Genomic DNA, 25623 nt, shown 5'->3' with positions numbered 1-25623 from the left:
CCCCCAGCTGATGCCAAGAACACGCAGGATTAGGATTAGGATTGCCCATTGGACAGACACATCTGCTCAAGCCACGCGAGAAGAGGAGCAGGAATTCTGCCTGTTCCAACTTCAGGCCCAATGTGGGAAGCCTAAGTTTCAAAAGCAGGTCCTCCTGGCTCTAACCAGCTCCCCTCAACCCCGCCCAGCCAACCAACAAGATGCACGTGCAAAAGGCATGACCCCAGCTGGGCAAGGCAGGCTCAGAATTACCTCTCTCAGATTTTGCCCCTGCAGGGGGTGGTTTTTTCTGCATTTGCATGGTCGCTTAAAAAGAAAAATCCACAGAAAGCCTCATTATTATCAAGCTTGAAAAAGCCTCAATGAGAGTTTTTGTTTTTTATGCAGCGGGTGGGGGGAGGGCGGGAATGGGGTTAGGGAGCAGGGGCACCGGCTAGCAGGAAACAAGGTCGACTTGTGGGAGGTCTGTCCACTGCAGAGCAGTTAAGATCCAGAGAGAAACACAGGTTCTTGCTTCCAGTTATGACTCCAGTTGCATGAATCAACTGGCATAATATCAAGTGAAGAAAAGCAGGATCAAAGTCATATATGAAATCCAGCCGGGAGTCTTGTGAATTCCCCCTTGTATCATATGTACTCTATACATGAGGAAAAACCCGGGCTTCCCTGGAGGTCCAGTGGTGAAGAATGCAGTGGCCAGTGCAGGGGACACGGGGTTTGACCCCTGGTCCTCCCACATGCCACTGAGCAAATAAGCCCGTGCTCTGCAACAAGAGAAGCCACTGCAAGGAGAAGCCCGTACACCACAACTAGAGTAGCCCCAACTTGCTGCAAGTAGAGAAAGTCCGAGCGCAGCAATGAAGACCCAGTGTAGCAAAAACATTAAATAATAATTAAAAAAAAAAAAATAAACCCTATGGGAGAAAGTCAACCAATGGACCTTAGTGAGTGGGTATCCATGCAGGCCCCACCCTACAGCAACTTCGCTAAACACCACGGCCAAGACAAGCAGGAAACCAGGGCTCTGGGCAGCCAACCCTGGGGCCAAGGAGCAGCAGAGACCCTGTGGTGCTGGCCCAGGCCTCACACATAGCCCGTCTAAGATCCATAGGTCTCCTGAGTGCTGCCCTGGATCAGACACCCTGAGTCATGCACAGTCTAAACCCAGGTGCCTGGGACAGTCAGTCGTCATGGCAATGGGAAGGGGGGACTCAGCCTGGCTGTCCCCACTGGAAGCAAAATGGCTCAATTGAGGCCTTGGCTGGTACTCAGAACCCAATGGGTTTTACTCACAGGAGCCCAGGAAATGGGCACAGCCTATGAGTGCTCAGCTAAGACCCTTAGGTTCTGTCAGAAGGTCCCTAACATCCCAGCAAGTTAGCAGGGGCTGCCCCCTGTGTGAGGTCACCCGTAGTGTCCCATCCCTCATTGGGGGCTGAAAATCACCTCCCCAGAGGTGGGGGGGGCGGGGCGTTGCGGGATGCGAGAAGCTCAGAGAAGCCCCTTCTCCATCAGTTATTAGTCTCATGGCTCTATTTTCCTCGTGCTTAAAAATCTGGTTAGACTTAGTCATGCAGACTCTCAGAGCCTCGATTTCTTCATGGTAAAAAGTGGGGATTCAATATCTAGCTCAGAAAATTAAAAGAATTAGAAAATGAACATTTGATACTTCCTGAACCACAGGCGTCAGTTGGCTACCAGAGGTTAACTGTCAGGGCCTCCGGGGCGAGCTCTCCCCATCCCCACCCCCCAACTAGGATTCCAGAGAAAGTCCTCTCACCAGTGCCTGGCGAGGTCTTCGGGGTGGGAGTGGTTTTTGCTGGAATTCGGGTGGCGTTGGCCTGGCCTTTCTGGCCTGGAGGGGCCGCTCCCCGGGGTGTGGCGATCTTCGTTCCAGGCTTACCATCCGCCCCCTGTAAACCAATGCACAGGATAGTGTTTTTTTTACGGCTGGGAAAGGTTTCTGCCACCTGGCATCAATGCCAGCTCCACTCTACCAGCTTGACTCAAAATGAGGCTATGATTGGGGTGACGCTCTGCCAGCCAAATACAAGTGTCCTTTACCATGACAAAGATACACAAATCCACAGCCCCTCCTAAACTCCTGAGTACCATTTCCTCCTGGATGAACTGTTTATATGAGTTATCTGCACAAGTGGAGCCAATGTATTTCATAAAAAGAACAGAGCTCATAGCAATGATCGAGGTCCACATCCACCAGTGTCGGCAGGCAGGACGTCTGAAGACTTCCTACACCATTCTCTGACTCTCTCAAGGGGGTTTAATCTGCCTGGTGGTGGTTGGTTTCAGAGGCACGTGGAGACACAGTTTGTTGAACCTGACCGAGAGTGCTAAAAGAGCTAGTCCCATCCTTCAATTCTCTCTCAAACAGGTCCCGGGATTCAGTAACACCTCAGGTGTGCTAAGAGCCCTTGGCGGGTGAACACCAGCATCAGTTAGCAGATGGGCCAAAGGTGGAGCACAGGTGCACAAGCACGGTCAGCTGACTGGGGGCAGTGACCTTGACACATAACCCAAACTCAAAAAAGAAACTGACGTGAACCGGGAACCACGAGATGGTTCAGGAGGGAGTGAGCTACTGGGACAGGTGTGGGTGCAAGGGACGCTGTCCAACCCAAATGAGGGCAACCCGGGAGCATCCCCTAAAGCCAGGAACAGACCAAGGAAACCCACAGTGATTTTCAAACCAGGGTCCCCTCCCATGCCTTAGGGGATGAAACGGAGTTGAAAAGGATGGTACTGTGCCTCCTTTCCCCTGTTTTAACCAGAGAATTTTAACTGTTCTACATGGTACTTCTAGGTGAGAGCTTATCTAAAGAAAGGTCTTTGCGACTAGAAAAGCATACTTTTGAAAACTACAGCAGAGCAGCCTGATTCTTTCCAAAGGTGGGTTCCTCTTACCTTGACTTTCATCTCCTTTGCTCCAGAACTGCCAGTTCGGGGTGTGACAGAAGAGACGTGTTTAGGAGAGGAAGATGGCTCTGGGCACACGGCAGGGCTGGAGGGTTTGATCAAAGGGTCTGAGCTACCAGGAGTGGGGCGTTTGGGGCTAAGGCAAGGCCTATTTTTCAGGGTTTTAGCGGAAGAAGGTGTGGATGGCTTAAACATAAACATAAATAAAATCAAAATAAAAGTCAGCACATGGGAGAAAGGTACAAACTGAAAAAGGACGCTAACTAAAAACAAATAAGGCAGGTAATGGTTTAAAGGCATGATCTCCAAACCATGTGGATCATTTACCCTTAACAGTCCTTATCTGGAAGACCAGAAAGTGACCATGAACTTGTAGTCATTCATCAGCTAATGCATATACTACGATGCTAGCATATGATGTACATTATGAAACTTACATATGGCAAAGTTGGAGAAAATGATAGACGTGCTGGTATGTTCTTTCTCCAGCCCACTGGATCTATGTCAGCTTCGCACTTTGGAGACCACTGGTTAAAAGGTGGCTTGCACCCAGAGAGTCAGTGGAGATCGCCAAAAGTATACGATTCTTAGAACGCTTCTCAAGAAAATATCTCCAGTGTGTCATGGGCCAGAAGTGCCCCTGGTTCTGCTCAGTTCCAGGTGGGGGGCTCATGCTGGCCCCCTCACCCCTCTCCCTCTTCCACTACACTGGCAGAATCGTCCTTGCCAACATCAGGACTGTACCTGTTTAGGCAGGTCTTGAAGATTCTGTCTGATACCACTTAGAACACACACACACACACACACACACACACACACACACACTTACTTTCTGATTAAAGTCTCAAAACCAAACTGTCTGGTAAATCTACCCGCCCCAATATTTTAAAAATTAAGTTTTCTTGGAGTGTAGTTGCTTTGCAGTGTTGTTAGTTTCTACTGTACAGCACAGTGAATCAGGTATATATGTATATATATCCCCTCTTTTCTGGATTTCCTTCCCATTTAGGTCACCACAGAGCACTGAGTAGAGATCCCTGAGCCACACAGTGAAACTGTTAGTTGATCAGTCGTGTCCGATTCTTTGTGATCCCGTGGACTGTAGCCTGCCAGATTCCTCTGTCCATGGAATTCTTCAGGCAAGAATACTGGAGTGGGTTGCCATTTCCTTCTCCAGGGAATCTTCCTGACCCAGGGATCAAAACTGGATCTCCTGCATTGCAGGCAAATTCTTTACCATCTGAATCACCAGGGAAGCTATACAGTAGGGTTCTCATTAGTTATTTTATACATAGTATCAATAGTGTATATATGTCTATCCCAATCTCCCAAAGTCTGGTAAATCTTAATCAGGCCAGTGGTTACTCTTGTGTACGATCTACCTAATGAAGTAGCCTGGGTGGTGCAGGTGGCCAATGGGAAGGTGTCTGTGAGCTGGACAACCTCACAGAGATGAAAGTGTGTGAAGGAGGGTGGACAGCACCTGTGGTTTGTCTGGACCACCTCTGGGGACCTTGGACTGGGATGCATGGCCCTGGTGGAGGAGGCTGGTCTGGGAGCGGGAAGGGCCACAGCTTCAGGAATAAAACCAAGAGGCCAAGTCCAAAGGTGTTCCAAAGGGGGAGTCAGAGCTACAGAGAGTCCTGACCAGAGACTTCTTCATTACTGAGATTCACCACTAAGGTGGCTGAGGCTCTCTCTGCAGCCAGCCTTTGGAAGGAGTGCAAGAGGGACGGAGCAGGGGTGTGAGGGGAGCGATGCGGGCTGAGGCCCTGAGGCTGCTGGCAAGAAAAGCTGAGGGTGGGTACTGGCAAGCCAAGCCCTCCTTCCCCAGCTTCACAAGGTCGCCTCTGCTGGCATTGCTCCCTACCTGGCCAAGTGGCCTAGGTTCATGACAGATGTGACCTCTTGCTGCCAGGCTGTGAGCAACTCTAGGGCAGGGACAGCTTATGAATGGGTGAACGAACAGAGGGCAGGATTCCCCTGAGTGGGCATCCCGACTGGCAAGCAGTTATTGCAACTCCCTCCCACCCCAAGTCCCTGCAGGAAGTACCCTCAGCTGCCCCACTGGGGTCCTGTGATGGTGAACCCCAACTTCCTCCAGGGCAGGCACTTTGGGCAGCAAGACCAACACACAAGACCAAACTCTAGGGCTTGCTTCTGCGTCTGGGAACTCCATCAGTCCTCCAGGACTGATGAACACCCAGGCGTTTCAGGCAGCATAGATAGGGGGCCTCTTGGATGCCTATACGAAAAACAGGTCTTCCTCTGGGGCCCCAGAGAGGTTTTCCTGGAAAAACACTACTGTGCAGCTACGAGAGCTTTCTCCGAGAGGCCCCGTCATGGAGGAGAGGGCACTAGAGCTGACAGCGTGAGAAGGACCATGCGGTCCTGGGTGCGGTTCGGGTGGTGAGCAGGCTGCTCGGTTTTCTGGTCCTTGGTAGGGGAAGATCTTAAGACTGGCTGGCAGGATTTCAGGACAGCCTCTAGGGCACCGCAGCCCACATGTCCACTCAGCATGTAGGGTGTGTATCAGGCTTCCCTCCTCCGGCCTGCCTCAGCCCTACTCCGAGCTTGGCAGCAACCGAGCCGATTTGCTCAGAACTTCCAAACACGTGATTTGTCTCCTCCTCTCCCCCCACCCCCCTTTACCTCCACCGATCCTACTCCTCGGAATGTCTCTTCTCACCCCTATTCACCAGTCCCCCTTCATTTGTCCTCGGCCTGCCTCACAGGTCATCTCCTCTAGGGCTTTTCCAGAACCCTCCACTTTAGGTTGGATATCCCATTTTTGCTCAACACTCCCTCAGCCCCCTAAGTAAATGGTATTTTCTAGATAGATCTTAAATATATCTCTCTGTGTGTATACAGATATGTCTTTGCTGTGCCTAGACCTGTAGCGGGAAGCAGAAAATTCAAAATTCACCACAGAAAATTCAAACATACTTTCATTTACCGTGAACGTCTTAATTCAAACAATGCTGGTACAGCTATAATTCGGAGTATTCATTAATTCATTCATTAACCTGCTGACCGCCCTCCCCTGGCAGAACTATCCAAGGATAAAAGCTGGCATTTTAAACGTTTGTATGAAAACACAAAGCACTTTGAATGACAGCTGTACCTCGGGGACCAACGATTTCCACGTGTCATATACAGAGATCAATTCAGATACAAAGAATGGCTTCTTGATGAACTTGATGGCGGCAGAGAGGTGCCATGTTTTCTCAGCTTACCTTGGTTTTTTTGTCATCGGGTCCAGTTCCATCTTTGCCTTTACTGACCATGCGAGCTGATAAAATACAAAATGAGAATGCATGTTACACCCATTAGCACAGCTCGTGAGAGCCCAATGGAGGGAAAGTGGTTTCTCAGAAACTGTGCAACATGTCTTGTTCAGTTGGGCCAGTGGAAACCCGGTTGATTTCTTTCCCCTTGAATCTGTTAGGTGGCTCGTTGTTAGTATCAACACAGCACACTGGGGTCGTTGCTTGCAACACCCTGACAAGAGGGGGCAGCAGGCTGGCCGAGGGCGGGGACATGCATAGGCGACGCAGAGGAAACTGTTATGGACATACGTTGGTACAGGGGTGGTCAGGGAAGGTAGATGGTGCAGGACCACCTCTCACAGGCTCTACTGGGGTCAGCCTTCCCCGACTGGGGCCAACCCTGCTCTAAGGAGGGGCATTTGGAAGCCCCAGGGCTATGTACAGGGTAGGTCAGCCAGGCTCTGGCCCCTGCAGGACCCCTTGCTCATATTGTCACCCAAGGGCCAGGAGGAGTGGGCCGCTTTCCCAGAACCTGCCCCTCACTCATGGGGGCTTGGGTGACCAGTCCTAGCTGGCTCTCTGACAAGTCCAACCCACCCCTGACCCAACCCTGGAGGGCCTTCTCACCACTTACAGACTCTCCCAAGGGGGACTAATGCTTGTCCTTTCCCCAAATTAGCAACAAACTAGCTGACATCAAATATCCTATAGATTGGCAGTCCCCAAACTCTTTATTTCATGGGAGATGATTTTTCCATGGACCAGGGGTGGGGAGGGGATGGTTTCAGGATGACTCAAGTACATTACATTTATTGTGCATGTTAAATCTCATGCCACCACTGATCTGACAGGAGGTATTGATCTGTAGCCTAGAGGTTGGAGACCCCCGCCATAGATAATCTCTGGATTTTAGGAGCAAACCATTGACAGATTTTGTGTTTGGAAAGCCACACCCCTTGGTGAAACCAATCCGCTTGTCTACCAGCGTAACTTCTAACTCACTCTTTCCTGCTATTGACATTCGTTACTGAAAACTGATCATAGGTTTTCATCTGTGGCTTCAATATCGTTATTACCTCTGCCCCGAGGACAGTGGAAGCATCTCACTGGTTCCTGGAGACCAGATTTCTAGAGTGACCAGCACTGATGATCTAGCCCAGAGATTTTCAAACTTTGTTACACAGCAGAACCAGTGGGAGAGCTTCTTGAAATACAGAATCCCAGGTTCACTCTGAAACAGTAGCCTAAGGTGGGGCCCAGGAACTTGCATTTTTAATAAGAGCCCTGTGTGGACCGGATTCACATCCTTTGCCCCGATGACCATCATCATCTATGTCACAACAAAAGCATCTGCTAGATCTGCATTTCCCAAATTGGGGAAATGGCTACTATGTATCCTTCTCAGAGGGTCAGAATGTACATTACAATATTAAAGGCTCTGACAAGTTCCCCACAGCAAACTCCATTTAACTTTGTTTCACCTTTTTTTCCCCCGCAAACTAGACGATGGAACTCTTTTTTTCCTTGGACACATCTATCAACATGCAGTGGATCAGCATTCAGTATAAAACAACATTTCAGGAAACACTGTTGTGCCATCTGTCAACTAACAGTTATGTGTCCCATATTAGTTTGGAGTTTTGGATATTTTAAAGTAGGATTCTTTTTCGGTCTTAAACTTAAAAATACAGGTTCCTTCATCTACAACATTTCAAAGTTTTCGTGATAACATTTAACAGATGTCTGCAATTAACAGTTTAAGCAGCATCAATTTCTGGGCCCCGCAAATAATTCTAATATGCTACAGGACCTAAACGTATGAATACAGCTGATATGTGGCAAGGAGGCCTCCTCTGGGGTATAAACTGTCCTCCCCCCAACAGGACACAGAGACCCCCACCCTTGGGAACCTCCCCTCCCATCTCTTCAGCTCCTGAAAGGCTGCTGTGGTCATGCCTCCCAGGGCTCGAGATGGGGACGGGGCTGAGATCCCTCCCTGCGATCCCATCAGGGGCACTGCCCCAAGGGAAGAAGAAGGGGTTCCTTCCACGAGGAGATTTTGTTTCTGCTCACTGTCTCTTCTGCCACAAGGCAGACAGGATAGGGTGGAGTGGTTGTTGGGCCAAAGGCTCAGCCTGGGCCCTGGGTTACCTCCAAATGGGTGTATGTGTGTGTGTGGCCTGCTACATGTGAGGTGCTATCCATTGACACAGTCGCAGAGGATAGACATGTGTCCTCTGAGTCTCTGGGCTAGGAGGGTACACCTCAGGACCTCCTGGAAGGCACTTGCAGGGTAGATGGAAGTGCCTTTCAAAGCAGACCTACTTGGGTTCCAAACCTGGCTCCATCACCTACTACTCAATGACTTTCAGCAAGGTACTTAATTGCTTGGAGCCTCAGTTTTCTTGCCTGCAAATCGGGGCTAATTATGCCCCCTTGTTGGGAGGGACAGGAGGGTCCTAGACAACCAATTTGAGACACATAATGAGCCCTCGAAAGTGGGAGCAGCTGCTATGCTCTTTGTGGAGTGCAGCCCACCAGCCTCCACTGGGCTGAAGAGCCTTGCAGAGAGATCAAGGGGCCAGAGGAGTGAACCGGGCAGAAAGCACTGGGTGGGGGTCTTCGTGACATGCACGACGGTGGGCAAGCGTGAGAGGAGCAGGAACTACCAGCGCCTGAGGGACAGGAGGGGGCTGGGAGGGTGAGCGAAGGCCCAGGTGGCTGGTTGGTGGCTGTCCCCGGGGGCCTCAGAAGCAGCAGGAGCCAAGGAGGAGCCGGAAGCTGAGTGGCAGTGCCTGCAGCCTGGGTGGCACACGAGGTCGCCAGGTGGGAGCGAAGGAGCTCAAGACACAGACCTTTGAGTTGAGGCACCCGGCTGATGGGCTTCCCTGGCAGACCAGCTGCAGGCTGCTTTCCAGAAGGTTCTGGAAGATCAGTCTTTTTTGTGTCCTCGCCCTCAGAGGGGTTCCGGGGCTCTTGCTCCTCTTCAGGGGCCCTGGGAAGTGCAGTCCTTTCCAAATCCACCTCTGAGGGGGGTCCCTGCTCCTTCTGCAGGTTAGCTGTGATTTCCACGTGGAATGTGAACTCGGGGGACCCACCGCGCCCTTCTCCCGGGGGCCCCTCGCTGGGCCCGTCGGGCTCTGGGACCTGGGTCTCTGCAGATGCTTTAGAGAGGAAATCAACAGGAAGTGGGATGGCACCCCCGGCTGGGGACCCTGGGGTTCCAGGGGCTTCTCTGGAAACTGCCTGCGGGGCTGGCCCGCCCCGGGTTGGGGAGACCTGGGAGGGCGGGGAGTCCTGGGGCGAGGACTCATCAATGTCCCGGTCTTCATCCACCTCCTCGCCCCTCTGCCTTTCTTTGCCCTGTGCCCCCTTCGGCGGCAGCCCCTCCTGGGGCAGGCCTCCCCAAAGCTGGTACTCTGGCGGCTCGGAGCCGCGGCGGCTGCCCTCTGCAACCTTAGGTTCTGTCCCTGAAGACTGGCGTGTGGCCTCTCTGGGGCCTGTGAGCAGGGTGGGGGCCCCAAGCATGTCAGATGCGTGCTGGCAGGCCAGACCTGAGGTCCCCGGCTCCACAGCCTCACCTCCATGGTGGCCCGGCTCCCCGAGGAAGCTTGCCTGAACAACCTTGGAATTCCCAGGCTCCATCTGCTGACGTCCAGGGGAAGGGGGCTTCGGAAAGGCCAGGCCCTCCTCAGCCCGTTGCCCTGGTTTTGGTCCCCACTCCCAGTGGGGCTCCTGAGGGCCTCCTGCTGGAGGAGGCGCTTGGCAGACGGGGTGATGCTGGGAAGAGCCAGAGGTCGCCAGGACAGGAGTTTCGGGCTCTTTCTCCCCCAGAGGCAGCTCGGAGACCCCAGAATCTTCTTGGCCGTGTGCAAGCTGGACCTGAGAGCTAAGCCCATGGGCCAGAGGCCTCTCAGACGCTTCCCTCTGCTGACCCGGAACTCTCCTCTCCTCTGGGTTTGAAGAGGCAGCAGCAGCAAAAGGTTAGCAAGAGCAAGTTAAGTGTTTTAAGAGAGGGACATACGTTTGAAAGAAAAAAAGGATGTTTAAACAGCATCTCAAGCCCAACTTAAAAAGGAAAAGGAGCCCGTGCTCTGAGCTCACCCGCGTTGCTTTTCTTTGCTCAGAATGAAACGACTCTTGGTCAATCTGCCAACAATTAGCTGGGTGACCGTGGGTGAGCACCTCCTGTCTTTGAGCCTTTTTCTTATCTGTCAAAGGGGAGCTTAGACCAAGACCCCGTCTAGCGCTGGTGTTAGTCCTCTGCCTATGTTGGGTCTGGTTGGGCTCCGAGCATCCTGCCATATCTGGGGCTGCCTTAGGCTAACTCCACCAGCAGCAGAAACTTGTCCTCCTCTCCAGGGACTGTGAGCCTCCTGAAGACTCTGGCCTCTAGCTGGGACCTGGTTGGGGTGCAGGGAGGGTCTCCTTTCCTCTCCTTCTCTCTCTGGCCCCCCTTTTTGCCCAGTAAACCCAGCAGGAACCTATAAACCCACCTTGATAGATTTGGAAAACCCCAAATGCATCATAATCAGGGCTCAGTCTGTATTAACTGACCTGCCATGAGACCTCTACAAACAGAAACACGGTTCAAGTTTGTCCAGATGGTGGATTATGAACAGCCTTCTGCACGAGGTGAGGTGACCACCATGGCAGTTAAGGTGGTCTGCACGGCACAGATGTGGCCAGCCCTGCGGGACCACTGCTTCACCCTGTCACACCACCTCCTGTGTGCCAGCCCAGTGGATGGAGGACACGTGTCCCTTTTTTCTGCTTCATTCATGCTGCATTTACATGAAGTGTTAGTCGTTCAATCGTGTCTGACTTTTTGTGACCCCATGGACTGTAGCCCACCAGGCTCCTCTGTCCATGGAATTCTCCAGACAAGAATACTGGAATGGGTAGCCATTTCCTTCTCCAAGGGATCTTCCTGACCCAGGGATCAAACCTGGGTCTCCTGCATTGCAGGCAGATTCTTTACCATCTGAGCCACCAGAGAAGCCCCACATTCACATGAATCCCTCCTTAAAATATCTGTGTATTGAGGACAGGAGATTTTTTTCTGTTAGTTCTCCTAATATCCTGTATTTTTTCTAACTCCCACCTCTTCAAACATCCTACCTAGTTCCAGGACAACTTTGCAGCTCTCCTCTCAATAAACCCTGGAACCCCAAAGGATTGAGGGTCTTGGAAGAGAAATAGACTAGATGAGGGGCGGGCAGGAGGTGGGAGAACGCAGGGGTCCACACACCTGGCTAACGCATGATGGTCCCTCTGGTCCCAACTCTCGTCAGAGTCTGTGGAGCTGCTCGGCAGCCCCTCGTCAAAAGGCCAGCTCTTACCTCCCACCCCTATGCCGGGGCCTTGAGTTCATGGTCCCAGTTATCTTGTGTTCCTAGCATAGCCCTAGAGCCTGCCATGTGGCCAGATTTACACATGATGTCATCAGGGAAACGAGCCGATTTCTGCCTTCCACCGGGTCTGCAGGAGACTCTCTGGGGCCCTTGGTGAGTCTTGGGGATGAACAGACCAAATGACAGAGATGCAAGAAACCAGCTGGCAGGAGGCAATCTGAGCAACTGTCTCCTCACCCCAACTTCTTCCCAACCCACCGCTCAACAGACCAGAAGTGGCAGCAGCTACTGGTCCCAACACCTCTCATCAGGCCAGGTCTCCAGCACTTTCTGGAAAAATCTTTCCTCCCAGAGCTCCCTAGAAATTGCTTGTAATATGGATGTTACTGTTACACCGCAGGGCTTTAAAAGACCCTCACTGAAAAAGAGACCAAGGCCCCAAAGCCGTGTATTAAACATACCCTGAAAAGTTATCAATATAGGATAGTACAGCATGTGTATGTGTGTGCATGTGTGCGAGGAACCTGCCATCATGCTATTACTCTCCTGGAGGAAGGAGCCGGACTGGGAGAACATTCTATTCAGCTCCCAGAAGACTGAAAAGTGTCAGTAACTACTGAGTTGGCCAAAAAGTTCATTTGGGTTTTTTCATACTATCTTATGGATATCGTGAAAAATATGCAGTATTTTTCAAGCCAATACTACAGGTAGTGATCACCGGGGGTGGGTCCAAGGTAAGCAATATTTGGAGAAACACAGTTGGGTGGCCTCAAGAGTGCAAATGAATTGTGTCCCCACGCTCCCCGGAAGGCCTGGTCCTGGTGACACTCCCAGAAGAAAGGTCCACTCCTGGCGTGGGCAGGGCCCTCCCCACACCCTGCTCCTCTTGGCCCCTCGCAGCTCCATCCTGAAACATCTTTGCTGTCTTAGTCCTTCATGAACACAGGCTGCCAGAGGTTTTCCTTCTGCCACAGGAAAACAAAGAGCAGAGAACAGCTGTGCTTCTGTGTACATGGGTCTTCCTTAATCTGATTGCTTTAGCACAAAACAGACTGCAGGTCTGTGGCAGTGAAACATGTCTGTGGATCGCCAGGGTGTCTGGATTTCCCAAGGCCGCACTGGGGGGAGCTGGGCTTGGTCATTTGGATCAGCAGCTCCAGATGAGACATTAAACACTGGCCTGGGCAGCACAGAGGTAGAACCCTCCACATGTTCACAGATTTGGTGCCAGCGTTCCAGTGCAGATGATGCTACCGGGTGTTCATCTATATAGCTCTGTGATACTAAGCCAGTGCTGGGAAAGTTAAAAACTCAGTTAGCCCCAAAGTAAGGTTTCTAGGAAAGCTGTTGGCCTGATCTTTTTGTTCCGTGGAATATGTTTCAGGGACATGGAGACATAGCCTACAATAAAAATTTGTAAGAAAAATTCAAATTCACTTCTTTTTATGGAAATAGATGGTCATTTCCAGAGGTTATAAAAACCTTATTTTAGCTAAAAGCTAGAAATCATGACCTAGAAGAAATAGGAGGCAAGAGTCTAGTTATTTAACACATAGACTGAGATTCCCCGTTTATAATGATTATCGCTTCTAATATTTTTTTGAAGCTCTTTGTAAGCCTGAGAATGAAAGCACATCTTTCCATGCTGTGTGAGACGAGAAACACTAGCTCACTATGGGGCAGGGAACCCTGGGAGACAGAAATGCGTAGTTGGGCTTCAAAGCACCCTCAAGGAGACATTTCTTCAGGGCCCAGAGTCTCCCTAAAGCCAGATGGCCCAGTGGCAGAACTAAACACTGAACAAATCCCAAATCACTTTGTGAGGAAAAGACCAGTGACTTCCTGGCTTTCTTAGTCTAAAAGCTTCCACATTCCACAGCAGACTCTCAAGTTCATTTATGCAGCCAATGACAGAAAACAAAACTCAGCTGGGTTGTATTGGAGGTTTCCATTTCCAAAGATAAGGAATCTCTAAGATTTATAATTTAAGTTCTTAAAAACATTTATGCTCAGTGATTATACGAAGCTGTTTTTCTTGAGCACAATAATTTTGGTCCCTGAGAAGAAAATCACAATAAAATTTGAAGGCTGCACAGAAGAAATAGTTTGGTGGCGACAGAGTTGAGGCTTTGTTCCTGGGATGGGCCAGAGGGCCGCCTACAGGGAGAATCATTCATCAGACACATTTGTGTTTCTGTTGGTCACTTATTCTCGAGTTCCCAAGCTGGGCAAGGCCAGCTTCTTTCAGAACAACAAACATACTGGGAAGCAGTCAGAAATGACTAGAAAGAGCTAAAGCTCCTTCTCTACCTGGATAGCCCACCTTCGATGAAAAACCAGCTCCTAAAGATCTGGACCTTGGAATTAAGGCCCAGGTCCGAATTCTCTTCTCAGGGTATGATCCACTTGAGTGTTGCACCCCGTCTTCCCAACCCCCCACATCATGCATGGCAGGCAATACTAGCCCACTGACCTTGGGTCACGTGTCCAGCAGCTTGGTCTTCCAGGTTGGAGGTGTCGCCAATGCCTGCTTCTTCAGCTGGTTTGTGTGTCAGCAAATGAAGATAAAAAGCAGATACGGTTATTGTTTGCTAGAAACAGAACTCCCTGCCCCTCCCACCAGGTTTCTGAAGCACTGTACTTCTGGCTCTTTTTACAAACATGACTGCTGGGGATGTGGATGAAAACTGTCCACTAAACACCACCCCTCCTTGCCCACACACCTTCAGGCAACACAGTCCAGTGTAGGAAAGACCTGCCCCACAGTGGGCCCTGGGTCCTCAGTCCCCGCTCAACAAAGACACAGGACAGGTGAGGTCGGAGAAGCACTCTGCTGCTCAGCCCCTGCTGTGGAGCTGTGTCCTGGTGAAGGCCGCCCTCCCAGCCCCACCAGCGCTCCTGGGGGAGCCGAAGGTGAAGGAAGGACTGGGTGTGTGGGCTGTGGAGTCCGGCTAGGGTTCAAGCTCAGGTGCCACCATTACTTAGCCTCTCTGAGCTTTAGTTTCCAACTCTAGAACCCCAAAGTGGTAACACCAGCCTGTCTTGTAGGAGAGTGGGGAGGGTTCATACGAAACTGTGTGCATGCGTTCAGCAAAGTGTCAGGTACATGGTAGGAGTCCCCTAGAGGTACAGTTTCTTTCCTCCAAACTACTGGGCAAACCCCTTCAACTACCTGCTAAGAATAGGTGCCATCTGATTAAAGGGCGGGGAGTAGTGTCAGTCAGGAGTTTTGGGGATATCTTGGGCTCCCACTTAGGGAGCCCACTGTCCCTCCTGAACAAAAAAAGACTGAGACAAACTCCTGATCATGTCATCAATGGTACCAAAGTCGGTAAGCTTTCATACAACAGCAATTTCTGCATAATGAAGAAATGGCGATATCGCTGCAGGACAAAGGGTATGAGTGTCCAGAAGAAAGACCCTCTAAGGCAAGTTGGCCACACACTGACATGGGTGTGACCCCACACCTCAGGAGGGCCAACATGCCCTGATGGACAGGGACAGGGAGGCCACCAGCCTGAGAAATGCCCACCAGTGGCTGGCTGGGCCACCCGTTTTTTCCTCCCAGACCTGTGATGACTCAGTCTCTACAACTAAATGAGAAATGCCAAGTTAGCATCACTTGCCATGCAAGCCCACCACAGAGGACATGGAGGAGGCAAAGGAAAGACTCTCTGGGTCGCTGGACAGATGTATGATGGCCTGATAAGACACCCAGCCCACTGGCTGGCCCAGGGCCGCTGTGGCGAGGGGCAGGGGGCTAGCAGTGGGCTCGGGCAGCTTCCCCAATGGCAGTTCCTAGGCAAGAACACCTCTGCATGCCCTGCACACTGATGCTGTACAGCCCGTGAGGTCTAACAGTGATAGCTCCATGTCACTTGACAAAAGATGTCTGTCAGGGAAGCACTGCTCCGAGCATAGGTTTGGTCTGAGTTTCTGACAAGGTTACAGAAGAAAGACCCAGGGAGACAGCAAATCAGCAAATCCAGCTGCATGGCACGGAGTCCCAGAAACGGAGGACACAGGTGGCGTGCCGGTGACGTCCGTCACTGCCGTGGCTCCAGGAAGCCCATCGCTTTCACACACCAACGTGGTGCTGTGATACCGTGGTCCTGATGCAAATTAGAAACTGCAGGCTGCTGCTATCTCTGACACCCCTTGACCCCAGCAACAGAGATGCTCAGAGAAGCCAGAGAGAGGGAGGGTGTGAGCCAGTGGTTGGGCCATCACCAGCCTATATGGCTTCTCTGCCTCCCTTGAGCCCCAAGACGGCTCCATGCTCACCCTGCAAGGTAGGGACACCTGCAGGGGGTTGGCCACACTGCATTCCCAAATGGACCTCCAATGGGAAGTTTCACAGGAGAACCAGATACAACAAAGACATGTACCCAAGTGAGGTGCTCAACTAAAGCGTGTTAGTCGCTCAGTCGTGTCTGACTCTTTGCGACCCCATAGACTAACCCACCAGGCTCTTCTGTCCATGGAATTCCCCAGGCAAGAATACTGGAGTGGGTAACCATTCCCTTCTCCAGGGTATCTTCCCGACCCAGGGACTGAACCTGGGTCTCCCACATTGCAGGCAGATTCTTTACTGTCTGAGCCAACAGGGAGGCCCGAAACTAAGGTGCATATTGTTAAAGCCACCAGCAGAAAAAATGTCCCCTCAACTCTAAAACCTCCCACTTCATTCAGGATGTAAAAGGGTGGAGGGGGAGAGAATTTTAAAGAAGGATTTCTTTAGAGAGAGCAGCTTAGGGTGGGTGGGGTGGTGGCTACCTGTCCACCTCCCATCTCAGTCCCACTGAAAGGGTTTCAAGGCACCAGGTGGAGACAGGTGGTGTGTGTCCCCTAGGGTTAGGGACACGGTGGAGGGCTGTCAGAACTCTACCTGGGAAAACTCAAAGAGGACAGGCAGGCTGGCCCTGCCTTGGTGGCGGAGCAAAGCCCGTGGGCTGTCTGCATATGTGTGGTTTGTTCAGGCAAGGAACGCCTGTGTTCCCCGTGGACCTGTGGTGGGCACAGGGCGGCCATAGTGGAAGGGGCGCCTCAGGACATGTCCAGCAGGCCACCGATGTGAGCAAGCCAACCTTGGCAGAGGAGAGATGAGATGGATCTTCAGACCCCAAGGGACCCAAGAGAGAGGAATGTCTGATGGAATCAAGAGCAAAGGGAGGGAACTTCAGGAGGACGACGGGGATGACGGGGGAGGGGGGTATCGAAGAATTCAAAAACCCCACAGGGTTGCAACACCTGCAGAAATTGGAGCCAGCTCATAGCAGCCCCAAAGCAGGAATAACTTCCCTGCCCCCTCCTGGTTCTTGCCCCTCTCCAGTCCCAGAGAGGAGGACCTGCAGCTTTGAGTGTTACCCTGACTGGACACTCCTTTTTAAAAAATTAATGGACTATTTTTTGGCTGCTCTGGGTCTTCGTTGCTGCATGCAGGTTTTCTCTAGTTGTGGCGGTGGAGGGGGCTACTCTCTAATTGTGGTGCTTGGGCTTCTCATTATGGTGGCTTCTCTTGCTGCAGAGCATGAGCTCAGTAGTTGCGGCTCTAGAGCACAGGCTCAGGGCATGGGCTTAGTTGCTCCAAGGCATGTGGGAATCCTCCCAGACCAGGGGTCGAACTGTGTCCCCTGCATTGGCAGGGGGGTTTCTTAGCCACTGGATCACCAGGGAAGTCCCAGACTTCACAGTCTCATCAGCATTTGCAGACTGGGTTGTGTGTCAGTGGAGACTAAAACCCTTGATAACCCAGGAGTGATGGGAAGTCAAGAGTTGCCTAGAGTTTTTGTCCCAGGCAGAAGAAGAGCTTCGCCCACTGAAAAGTTATAAAGGGACAGCGAGAGACAAAAGTCAAGCTACCCGTGATCCCATCCCATGAGTCGTTGGTTCCATGGCCTTCAAACGACCTTCACTGTCAAGGACAAGGCTTGTCAGTATCCAGAACATCCCCCTCCTTTCATCTCTGGAGAGCAGCTTGCGGAGCAGAAACTACTTGGAGGAGCGTGTGGCGCTGCTTGGGCAGTGCCCGGCATCCTTAACCCACATGGCTGGGCACAAGGCTGCAGACTTCCCAAACGGCTGCCACTGAGCCCCGCCTTCAGGAAGGAAAAGAACTCCTGCCGGGGGACATTTCCCCACTCTCCACTGCTGCTGAAACACCATCCAGAGCTCGTCCTGCATTTCTTGCTGAGCATTGTCCCCATCGCCAAGCCAACGGCTGGAGTCATGTCTAGCCCAGGGACGTGAAGGAAGTGGCAGCCAGAGCTCTGGGCTCTGCTCGTTGTTTCCTAAGGGCCCGGGCAGCTCACGGTGACTGGCGGCCCCGAGTTCAGTGCTGTTTCTGGTCAGTGCTCCGTCTGGGCTGCTCCCCATCATCGATGTTGACAGGACAGTCTCATCATGTCTGTTCTATTCTGATATGTTTGAAAAGATCGTCCTAAAATTGGATGCCAGGGTGCATTACTGAGTTCCTGGGGGGTTACCCAGTTACGATCCTCCACAGATGTGGGTGGGCCATCCGGATGCTCTGATGCACTCCGGTGCTCCCCCCAGGGAGCTGTTTACCCCCCAGGAAGTGACCCTGTCGCTGGGCAGAGTCCCAACAGGACTGTGGACTGACCTCAGCTGCCAGCCTGCCTCCAAGAACTCTCCGGAGCTAAGACAAGGAGAGGAGAGGCTGGAAGGAATCCAGAAGGTTCTCTATCTTCCAGGAGACGGGCAGGCAGCCATGGAGGCAACAGGACATCAAGCTCAGAACAACCTGAGGTTTCGGGAGGCTGGCATCCACCTGCATTCCCACCTCATCTGGAGACGGGCAGAACCCCACGTGCTCCCATCCTACAGTTGGGGAGCCCGGCACCCAGCCCCGGGAGTCACCCTCACCTGTGGCTCCTTCTGGGATCTCCGTGGGGGCCTGAGCGGCCGCCTGCTCACCAGGGGCTCCCTCTTCCACTAAGGGTGCTGACCTGTCTGGAAATCACCAAGAGTGGAAGCCACCTTAGGGGCTGGGATGGGCCATGCCACGCCCCTCACCTTGTGCTCTTTGGGGATGCAAAGGTGCAGGAATGCAGAGGCAGGAAGGGGACTCAGCCGCATGCAAAAAAGCAACCCCACAAAGCAGGGCCCAGAGGCGTGCTCCCGCTTGAAATCTCCCCAGGAAAACATGAATACTCTGTCCAAGAGGCATCTGCTTATGAGACAACCAGGCCCTCTACCAGGAAAGCCAGAACAGCCCCCTTCTAAATACTGCAGCGAAAGGGACTGCTGGGGATGGTCACCAGTATTTTTATGGAAGAAACATTGAAAATCAGGTGACTGGTCACAGATGTTTGATCCTTAGAGCAGTGCAGAACAGGAGGAGGCAAACTCTGCAGTCAGGGCTGGAGGCTATGGTTCTGCCGGGAGACCGGCTTTGGGCAAGTCCTTTTTGTCCTCTTAGGGTCTCAGTTTCCTCATCTGCAAAATGAGAGGTGCCTTGACCTCCAAGTTTTCTTCCAGTTCTAATCCCCCAGTAGTCAAGTATGGATGTGAGAGTTGGACCATAAAGAAGGTTGAGCACCAAAGAATTGATGCTTTTGAACTGTTGGTATTGGACAGCAAGGAGATCAAACCAGTCAATCCTAAAGGAAATCAACCCTGAATATTCATTGGAAAGACTTATGCTGAAACTGAAGCTCCAATAATTTGTCCACCTGAGCAGAGAGTCGACTCACTAGAAAAGACTCTGATGCTGGGAAAGATTGAAGGCAGGAGGAGAAGGATGAGATGGTTGGACGGCATCACCGACTCAATGGACATGAGTCTGAGCAAGCTCTAGGAGATGAAGGACAGGGAAGCCTGGCGTGCTGCAGTCCATGGGGTCGCAGAGAGACACTGAGCGACTGAACAACAACATTCATTCCCCTGTCTCCTGGAGCCCATGACCCTTGGTTATAAAGCACAGACCCCCCTGGGTGGCAGTGAACAGGCCGGCCTGTCTGAGGTCAGATGCTTGACAACAGGCTGACAGATAGATCCACCTTCAGAGCAAAGGCCAGAGGAAAAGATTTACCACCAGGAGTTGCTGTCGGTCTCTCATCAAGATGAACACTTCCATATCGGCTTTCCTCCCTGAGCAATGCACTGGCATACTACCAAACCGTTTTGAGCAAACAGGAGGAGGTGTCAGCTTTAAACACTTTCCAAGAGCCTGAGTCAGGTTCGTCAACTGGAGTCCTTTTTATTGTGGTTGTCTCGGGAGCAGCCTGGCAGAGCTCCACCCCAGCAGCTCCCCGCCATTCCCCAAGTCATGAAAGCTGAAGCTCTTGGGACCCTCACACGGACAGGGGTCCAGAATGCAGCAAGACGTGGTAGGAAGATTCTTCCAGAATAAACTAGATTTGGAAGGCTGGCCTAAAATCTGGCATGAGTGCTTCAGGACTATCTCAGGGCACTAGGCAACCTGTAAAACTGTCTGAACAGGATCAGCAGGCTATGTCTTGCATCATTGGCTCTAAGAAGGAGAGCAAGGAGCATTTGGTCTGGTTTTCTCTTCACTATTAGGCTGAGAACCTTGGAGGTGGCGGGGAGGGGAAGAAGGGAAGGGCCACATCCACTATATCCTTATACCATCAACTGGCAAGGAACTCGACAGCCACTTTCTGAATTCATCTAAACATGGACGCCTGGGGAGATTCTGGGGCCAGGTTCTCACCAAAGTCATGGGCAGGGCCCAGGGAAGTGCTGAGACTAGAACCTTGGAGAGGATGGAGAGATGGAGGGGCATACTCTGCAGACTATTTACTCAAAAGCCATTCTCAATGCCCCTCTCCCTTGATTTTTCCTACGATACAGCCAGAGGGCATCAGAAAACCCAATTCCACACAATGAGACATAAATGGAAGTTGGTCAGGTGGGGCATGTAGAAAAATCCTTTCTTTCCTAATAAAAAGGGACCATGTTTGGTTTCCGGACTCTTTCGGTCACTTTGCTTTGCTACTTTCTCCTTGCTTTGAAGGTAGATGTAATGCCTAGAGGTGCAGCAGTCATTCTGTAACTGTGAGGCAATAATCCAGCCATTAAAGATGGCAGAAGATAAAGACAGAAGAACACTGATGACACTGAGGAGCTGCTACTCGAGTCCAGATGTTTTATTATGTGAGACAAATAAACCTCTTTATATATATGCCACAGTTAGCTGGGTTTTCTGTTACCTGTGATCAAACATAGTCTTTTTTTTCTTTGGCTGTGCTGGGTCTTCCTTGATGCATGAGGGCTTTTTCTAGTTGCCATGAGCCAGGGCTACTCTCTAATTGCAGTGCATGGGCTCCTCATTATGGTAGATTCTCTTGTTGGGGCTCATGGGCCCTGAAGAGTGGGGGCTTCAGTACTTGTGGCACATAGGCTTAGTTGTCCCGCATGGGATCTTCCTGGACCAGGGATCGAACCCATGTCCCGTGCATTGGCGGCAGAATTTTTACAACTGGACCACCAGGGAAGTTCCTCAAACATAGTCTTGTCTGATACGGATGGGAAGCAAGAGAAGATGGTCCAAGGAACACCTCAGGAAATGCATCAGAAGCTTTATAATAATAACCTAGACACCAAATGTCTACAGAGGACAGGTTAGAAAAGATGAGCTGGCGCTAACACCATGGCCAAAGTCCAGAGGCCCAGCTCAAGAAAGGAAGGATACTAAACCAAGAGCAGTCCCAAAGTGTGAGCTTGGAGATGTGCACTGACCTGCCCTTTCCTGAACCAAACCACTGCCCGGAGACCTGGAGGCTCATGGGAGAAGTGTGGAGAGGACAATGGACAAGGAGCAGGGGCTTTGTGGAGCTGAGGTCAGGCCCTGCTCTGCCACAGATCCCAGCCTGTTCAAGTGTGGCTGTCTCGAAGCTCACGCGTGACGAAGCTGCCCATCCCTGGCACTAGCGAGGAAGGCATGAAGATAGAGCATGGCTCCCACAACACTTGGGGCCCAAGCCCCATCCGCAAAGCACTGAGCGGGCATATCTCTCAGCCAGGGGCAGCGGCAAGTGCAACCAGGAAGGGTGGCACGTATGAGCTCAAAGCATGGCTAAGCGCAGGCTGGAGCATGGAAGGAGCTGTTTGAATGAAGCCGTGAGAGGAGTGGGGCCCCACCTTCCGCCGTCGGAGTGCTCTTAGCATCAGAGGTTTCAGAGCCTGGTTCCTCAGATCCATCATCGGCCGGGGTCTGCAGGGGAGACTCTGGAACATACACAATGAACCCCTCAGGATGGCTGCCTCCCTCCACCCCAATTTCGACGTCAGGAAATGGGGGACAGTGTCTTTTGGAACTGAAATCACCCAGTATGGACCCCAGATGGATGGACTGTGGTCTCGTGATAAAACCAAGAAGGGGACCAACCCCACCCCCACCCCACAACTGGGCCCCCACACCAGGGTCATCAGGAAAGAAGCATGTGATGTTTACCTGTTCTGGGGAAAGAAGAGAAATTGCCTTTTAATTAGCTTGTGGTTCCAACTGAGACAAAGGCTCTGATATTGACAAACTGGCAGCAGACACCAGAGAGATAAGCCACAAGTAAACTTGGGGCTTTGTCTTTCCTTACTGGAGAGGTTCACGGGAGATCATTGCCATGAATTCATGACAAGTAAACATCTGGGAAAACACTCAGAAATCGAACTGCTTCCTCTGCAGAGAAATTAGCTCAGGGCAGACACAGGACCTACTTCTAACTGGACACTGGGCTGTGTCTCCCAGTCCTGCCCAACAAACCTTGAGTTATACCTGAAATGTCAGTCATCACTATTTATGGGAAAACTGTCCGATCAGAATCCAAAACCAGGGGACCTCTGATGGACTCTGCAAAAGCCATGCTACCTGGCAGGGGAGTAGGGGTGGGGTGGGGTGGGTTTGGGGAGCCTTGGAGTAGAGGACAGGGAACTGGTTCTGCACAAAGCAGACCCCAGAGATGAAGAGAGGCAAGTGGTGTTCTAGTACACTTTGGGATCAGACACCTCGAACCTTCTGCTGGAACGCCATCCCTGGACACCCGCCATGGCTGTACTGATCCAGCCAAAGAAGGGCTGATTCTAAAGAAGCTTCCGGTCCTGAAGCTTGGGAACACCTGCCAACTCCCTCAAGCAGGCTTTGGACACATGGTGAGAATCATCGCGCAGACTGTCTGATGGGTCTTTGTGTGTGTGTGTGAGCTGAGATTCTTGTACTGGTATAAAATCACAACTTCACATCTATCACTTTAACCACAATTCAGTGGCATCAAACACATTCACCACGCTGTGTATCCATCACCACTATCTATATCTAAAACTTTTTCATCTTCCCCAGGAAAACTCTGTACCTATTAAGCAATAACTCTCCCTCCCTCCAAACCCCTGGCAGCCTCTATCTACTTTTTGTCTCTATGAATTTGCCTCTTCTAGATACCCTAAAAAACTGTACAACATTTGTCCTTTTATATCTGGCTTATTTCACAAAGCATAATATTCACAGGATCCATCCATGTAGCATCTATCACAGTGTCCTTTCTTTTCCTGGTTGAATAACATTTCATCATATGTATATACCATCTCTTGTTTATCCGTTCATCTGTTCATGGACACTTGGATTGTTCCAGCCTTTTGGCTATTTTGAATAATGCTGCTATGAACAATGGTGTACAAATATCTGTTCTAGTTCCTCGTTTTGATCCTTTTGGGTATATCCTTAGGAGTGAAATTGCTGGATCGTGCGGTAGTTCTACGTGCAATTTTTTAGAAAACCACCAAACTGTTTGCCACAGCTGTCACATCATTTTATACTCCCACCTGCAATGTACAAGAGGTCCAATTTCTCCACATCCTCACCAACACTTGCTATTTTCCATTTTTAAAATTATAGCCATCTTAGTAAATATGAAGTGGTATCTCATGGCAGTCTGCTGGGTCTTATCACCCACCAGCCTCGACTGCCAAAGCACAGGAGCCTACAGGTGTGATGGTGCCTCAAGCAATTGCCCCCCAGACACCCCTCTCCCAGTCCATCCCCAGCCTGCCACTGTGATCATCTGCGTTATCCATGTTAAACTTTTTGGATGGAGGGAGGAAAGGTGGAAGAAGCCTCTTCTGACTGTCTTAGTTGGAAGATCTGACAAGTTCACTCATTAACACCGTTTAATTCACGCAGGTGTACTGTTTTATCAGCTAACCAACTTTCACCCACTTCGCAGCCCTCTTTGGCCCCATCTGATCCTATTCCAACGTTTGGCATCTACTCAGATGCTCTCTCTTTTAGTATTTTACATGTGGTTTCTTGTCATTATAAAAAAAAGCCTCTGTCACCTATCTGAAATGTTGCTTGTAAAGTGACACCTTCTGTCAAGTCACACCTTTCACTCTCCATATAAAAATAATTCATTCTAAATCCTTAGTAGCAAGAACAAATTTGAGGAGAACTCTGAAAATCTCTTAGGTATCACTTGCTTTCTTGGCAAGTACATTGTTTGGGTAAGTTTGTTTAAACTATCTTCAAACACTTTCACAGCAGTGACAAAAAGGTTAGCAACTTAAAATCTGCATATATATATATTATATATTTACACATATATCTGTTTTAGCACAGAACTTCCAATGACATTTTATGTTAAAAGAACTGAGGAATTTCAGCAACTGTATTTTAAGCACCTCTAAGGCACAAAATAACTTGGTAAACTTGTTCTTACTTTATAAATTGAATTATTAGATTTACAGAAAAATTGCAAAGATAGAACAGAGGATACCCCATTGCCAGTTTCCCTACTTATTAACATTCTACATTATTATGGTACATTTGTTTCAACATGATATATATTTTTTAACTTTATTTTTAAACCAGGTCACCCTAAACAGAGCATCATTTTTCACTGGCACAATTAATTCACCGGGGGCAGAATTCAATATGTTAGGATCCTAAGTTGGATGCTCTCCCATGCTAGTGGTAAAGAACCCGCCCGCCGATGCAGGAGATGAAAGAGACACAAGTTCAGTCCTTGGGTCAGGAAGATTCCCTGGGGAAGGAAATGGTAACCCACTCCTGTATTCTTGCCTGGAGAATTCCATGGATAGAGGAACCTGGTGGACCATAGTCCATGGGATCGCAAAGAATTGGACACAACTGAAGGAGACTTAGCACACACAAAGACTTCAGTAACTGAAGTTCCAGGGGTACTTGGCTGAGAGTGACCAGAGGCAGAAACAGCTGATGTAGAGTGGAAGGCTATACTAGCCCCGTGACCTCAGAGAGGAAATTGTCATCTGTAAACTAGGGAAGGTAACCTCCGTCCTCACTGGTTACTGTGAGCAGTGCATGAGACCTTGTTGGCCAAAGCCCTTTGCCAGCTTTTTAGAGTTCTACAAAAATGTCTGAATCGTCATTTTAAGCAAGTCCCATTATAAGTAGGGTGCTCGTGCTCAGTTGTGTCCGACTCTTTGCGACTCTATGGACTGTAGCCCTCCAGGCTCTTCTGTCCGTGGGATTCTCCAGGCAAGAATACTGGAGTGGGTTGCCATTTCCTCCTCCAGGGGATCTTCCTGACCCAGAGATTGAACCCTGCACTGGCAGGCAGATTCTTTACCACTGAGCCACCCAGGAAGCCCCATAAGTAGAGTAATTATATTCTTTACCACCCAAATCAGGCCGCTTGAAAGTGAAAGCAGCGATACTGCTAATGAGGCAGAAGAGCAAACTGAGAGAGAGTGGGCTCAGGTCCTCAGCTGAGGGGGGTCTCAGGGCCGCCTCCGTGGGCAGCTGAAAAGTAGCAGCTCTGGCCTGAGTCAGGCTGCGGCCGGGAGAGGTCAGAAAGTAATTCTTGCCACCGTTTGGTTCCTGACACCAGGAAGGGAGATTTGGACCGATTGGAACCGCTAGGTGGAGCAGGCATGTCCCCCCTCACCCCCCTCGCCCAGAGCTTCAGGCTGGGGGCTCCCAAGAAGACCAGAGGGCAGCCTCTGAGCTCCCAGGACAGTCCATGCCTTCCCTCACCTCCCCCAACTTGGAGCTCATTTGTCTGATTCCCAAGCTCTGCCTCCAGTGTGTTCTCTGCTTAAACAGGTACAGAGAA

The 25623-nt window shown here is 50.8% G+C and overlaps 1 protein-coding gene across 3 annotated transcripts in view; it reads right to left on the bottom strand.

Moving 5' to 3' along the window:
- The window catches only part of MAPT (microtubule associated protein tau), a 123708-nt gene that overhangs the window by 25925 nt on the left and 72160 nt on the right, over positions 1 to 25623 (bottom strand). For 2 of the 3 annotated variants that reach the window (XM_055408122.2, XM_055408121.2), the window contains exons 3-10: positions 21683 to 21769; positions 18443 to 18529; positions 14031 to 14096; positions 9059 to 10156; positions 6171 to 6226; positions 2923 to 3120; positions 1781 to 1913; positions 253 to 306 (exon numbers count right to left, since the gene is read on the bottom strand). In XM_055408122.2, the coding sequence (XP_055264097.2) occupies positions 253 to 306; positions 1781 to 1913; positions 2923 to 3120; positions 6171 to 6226; positions 9059 to 10156; positions 14031 to 14096; positions 18443 to 18529; positions 21683 to 21769 (1779 nt within the window). Of the gene's footprint in view, positions 1 to 252; positions 307 to 1780; positions 1914 to 2922; positions 3121 to 6170; positions 6227 to 9058; positions 10157 to 14030; positions 14097 to 18442; positions 18530 to 21682; positions 21770 to 25623 lie in introns of those variants that run through there. The other variant, XM_055408130.2, reaches the window with a different exon arrangement.

This window comes from Moschus berezovskii, chromosome 20, assembly GCF_049115385.1.
Source record: "Moschus berezovskii isolate FMDL1 chromosome 20, NW_MosBer_1.0, whole genome shotgun sequence".
Taxonomy (NCBI): Eukaryota; Metazoa; Chordata; class Mammalia; order Artiodactyla; family Moschidae; genus Moschus; species Moschus berezovskii.
Note: the sequence above shows the minus strand (reverse complement) of the source record. Positions and strands in the feature narration are given on the sequence as shown.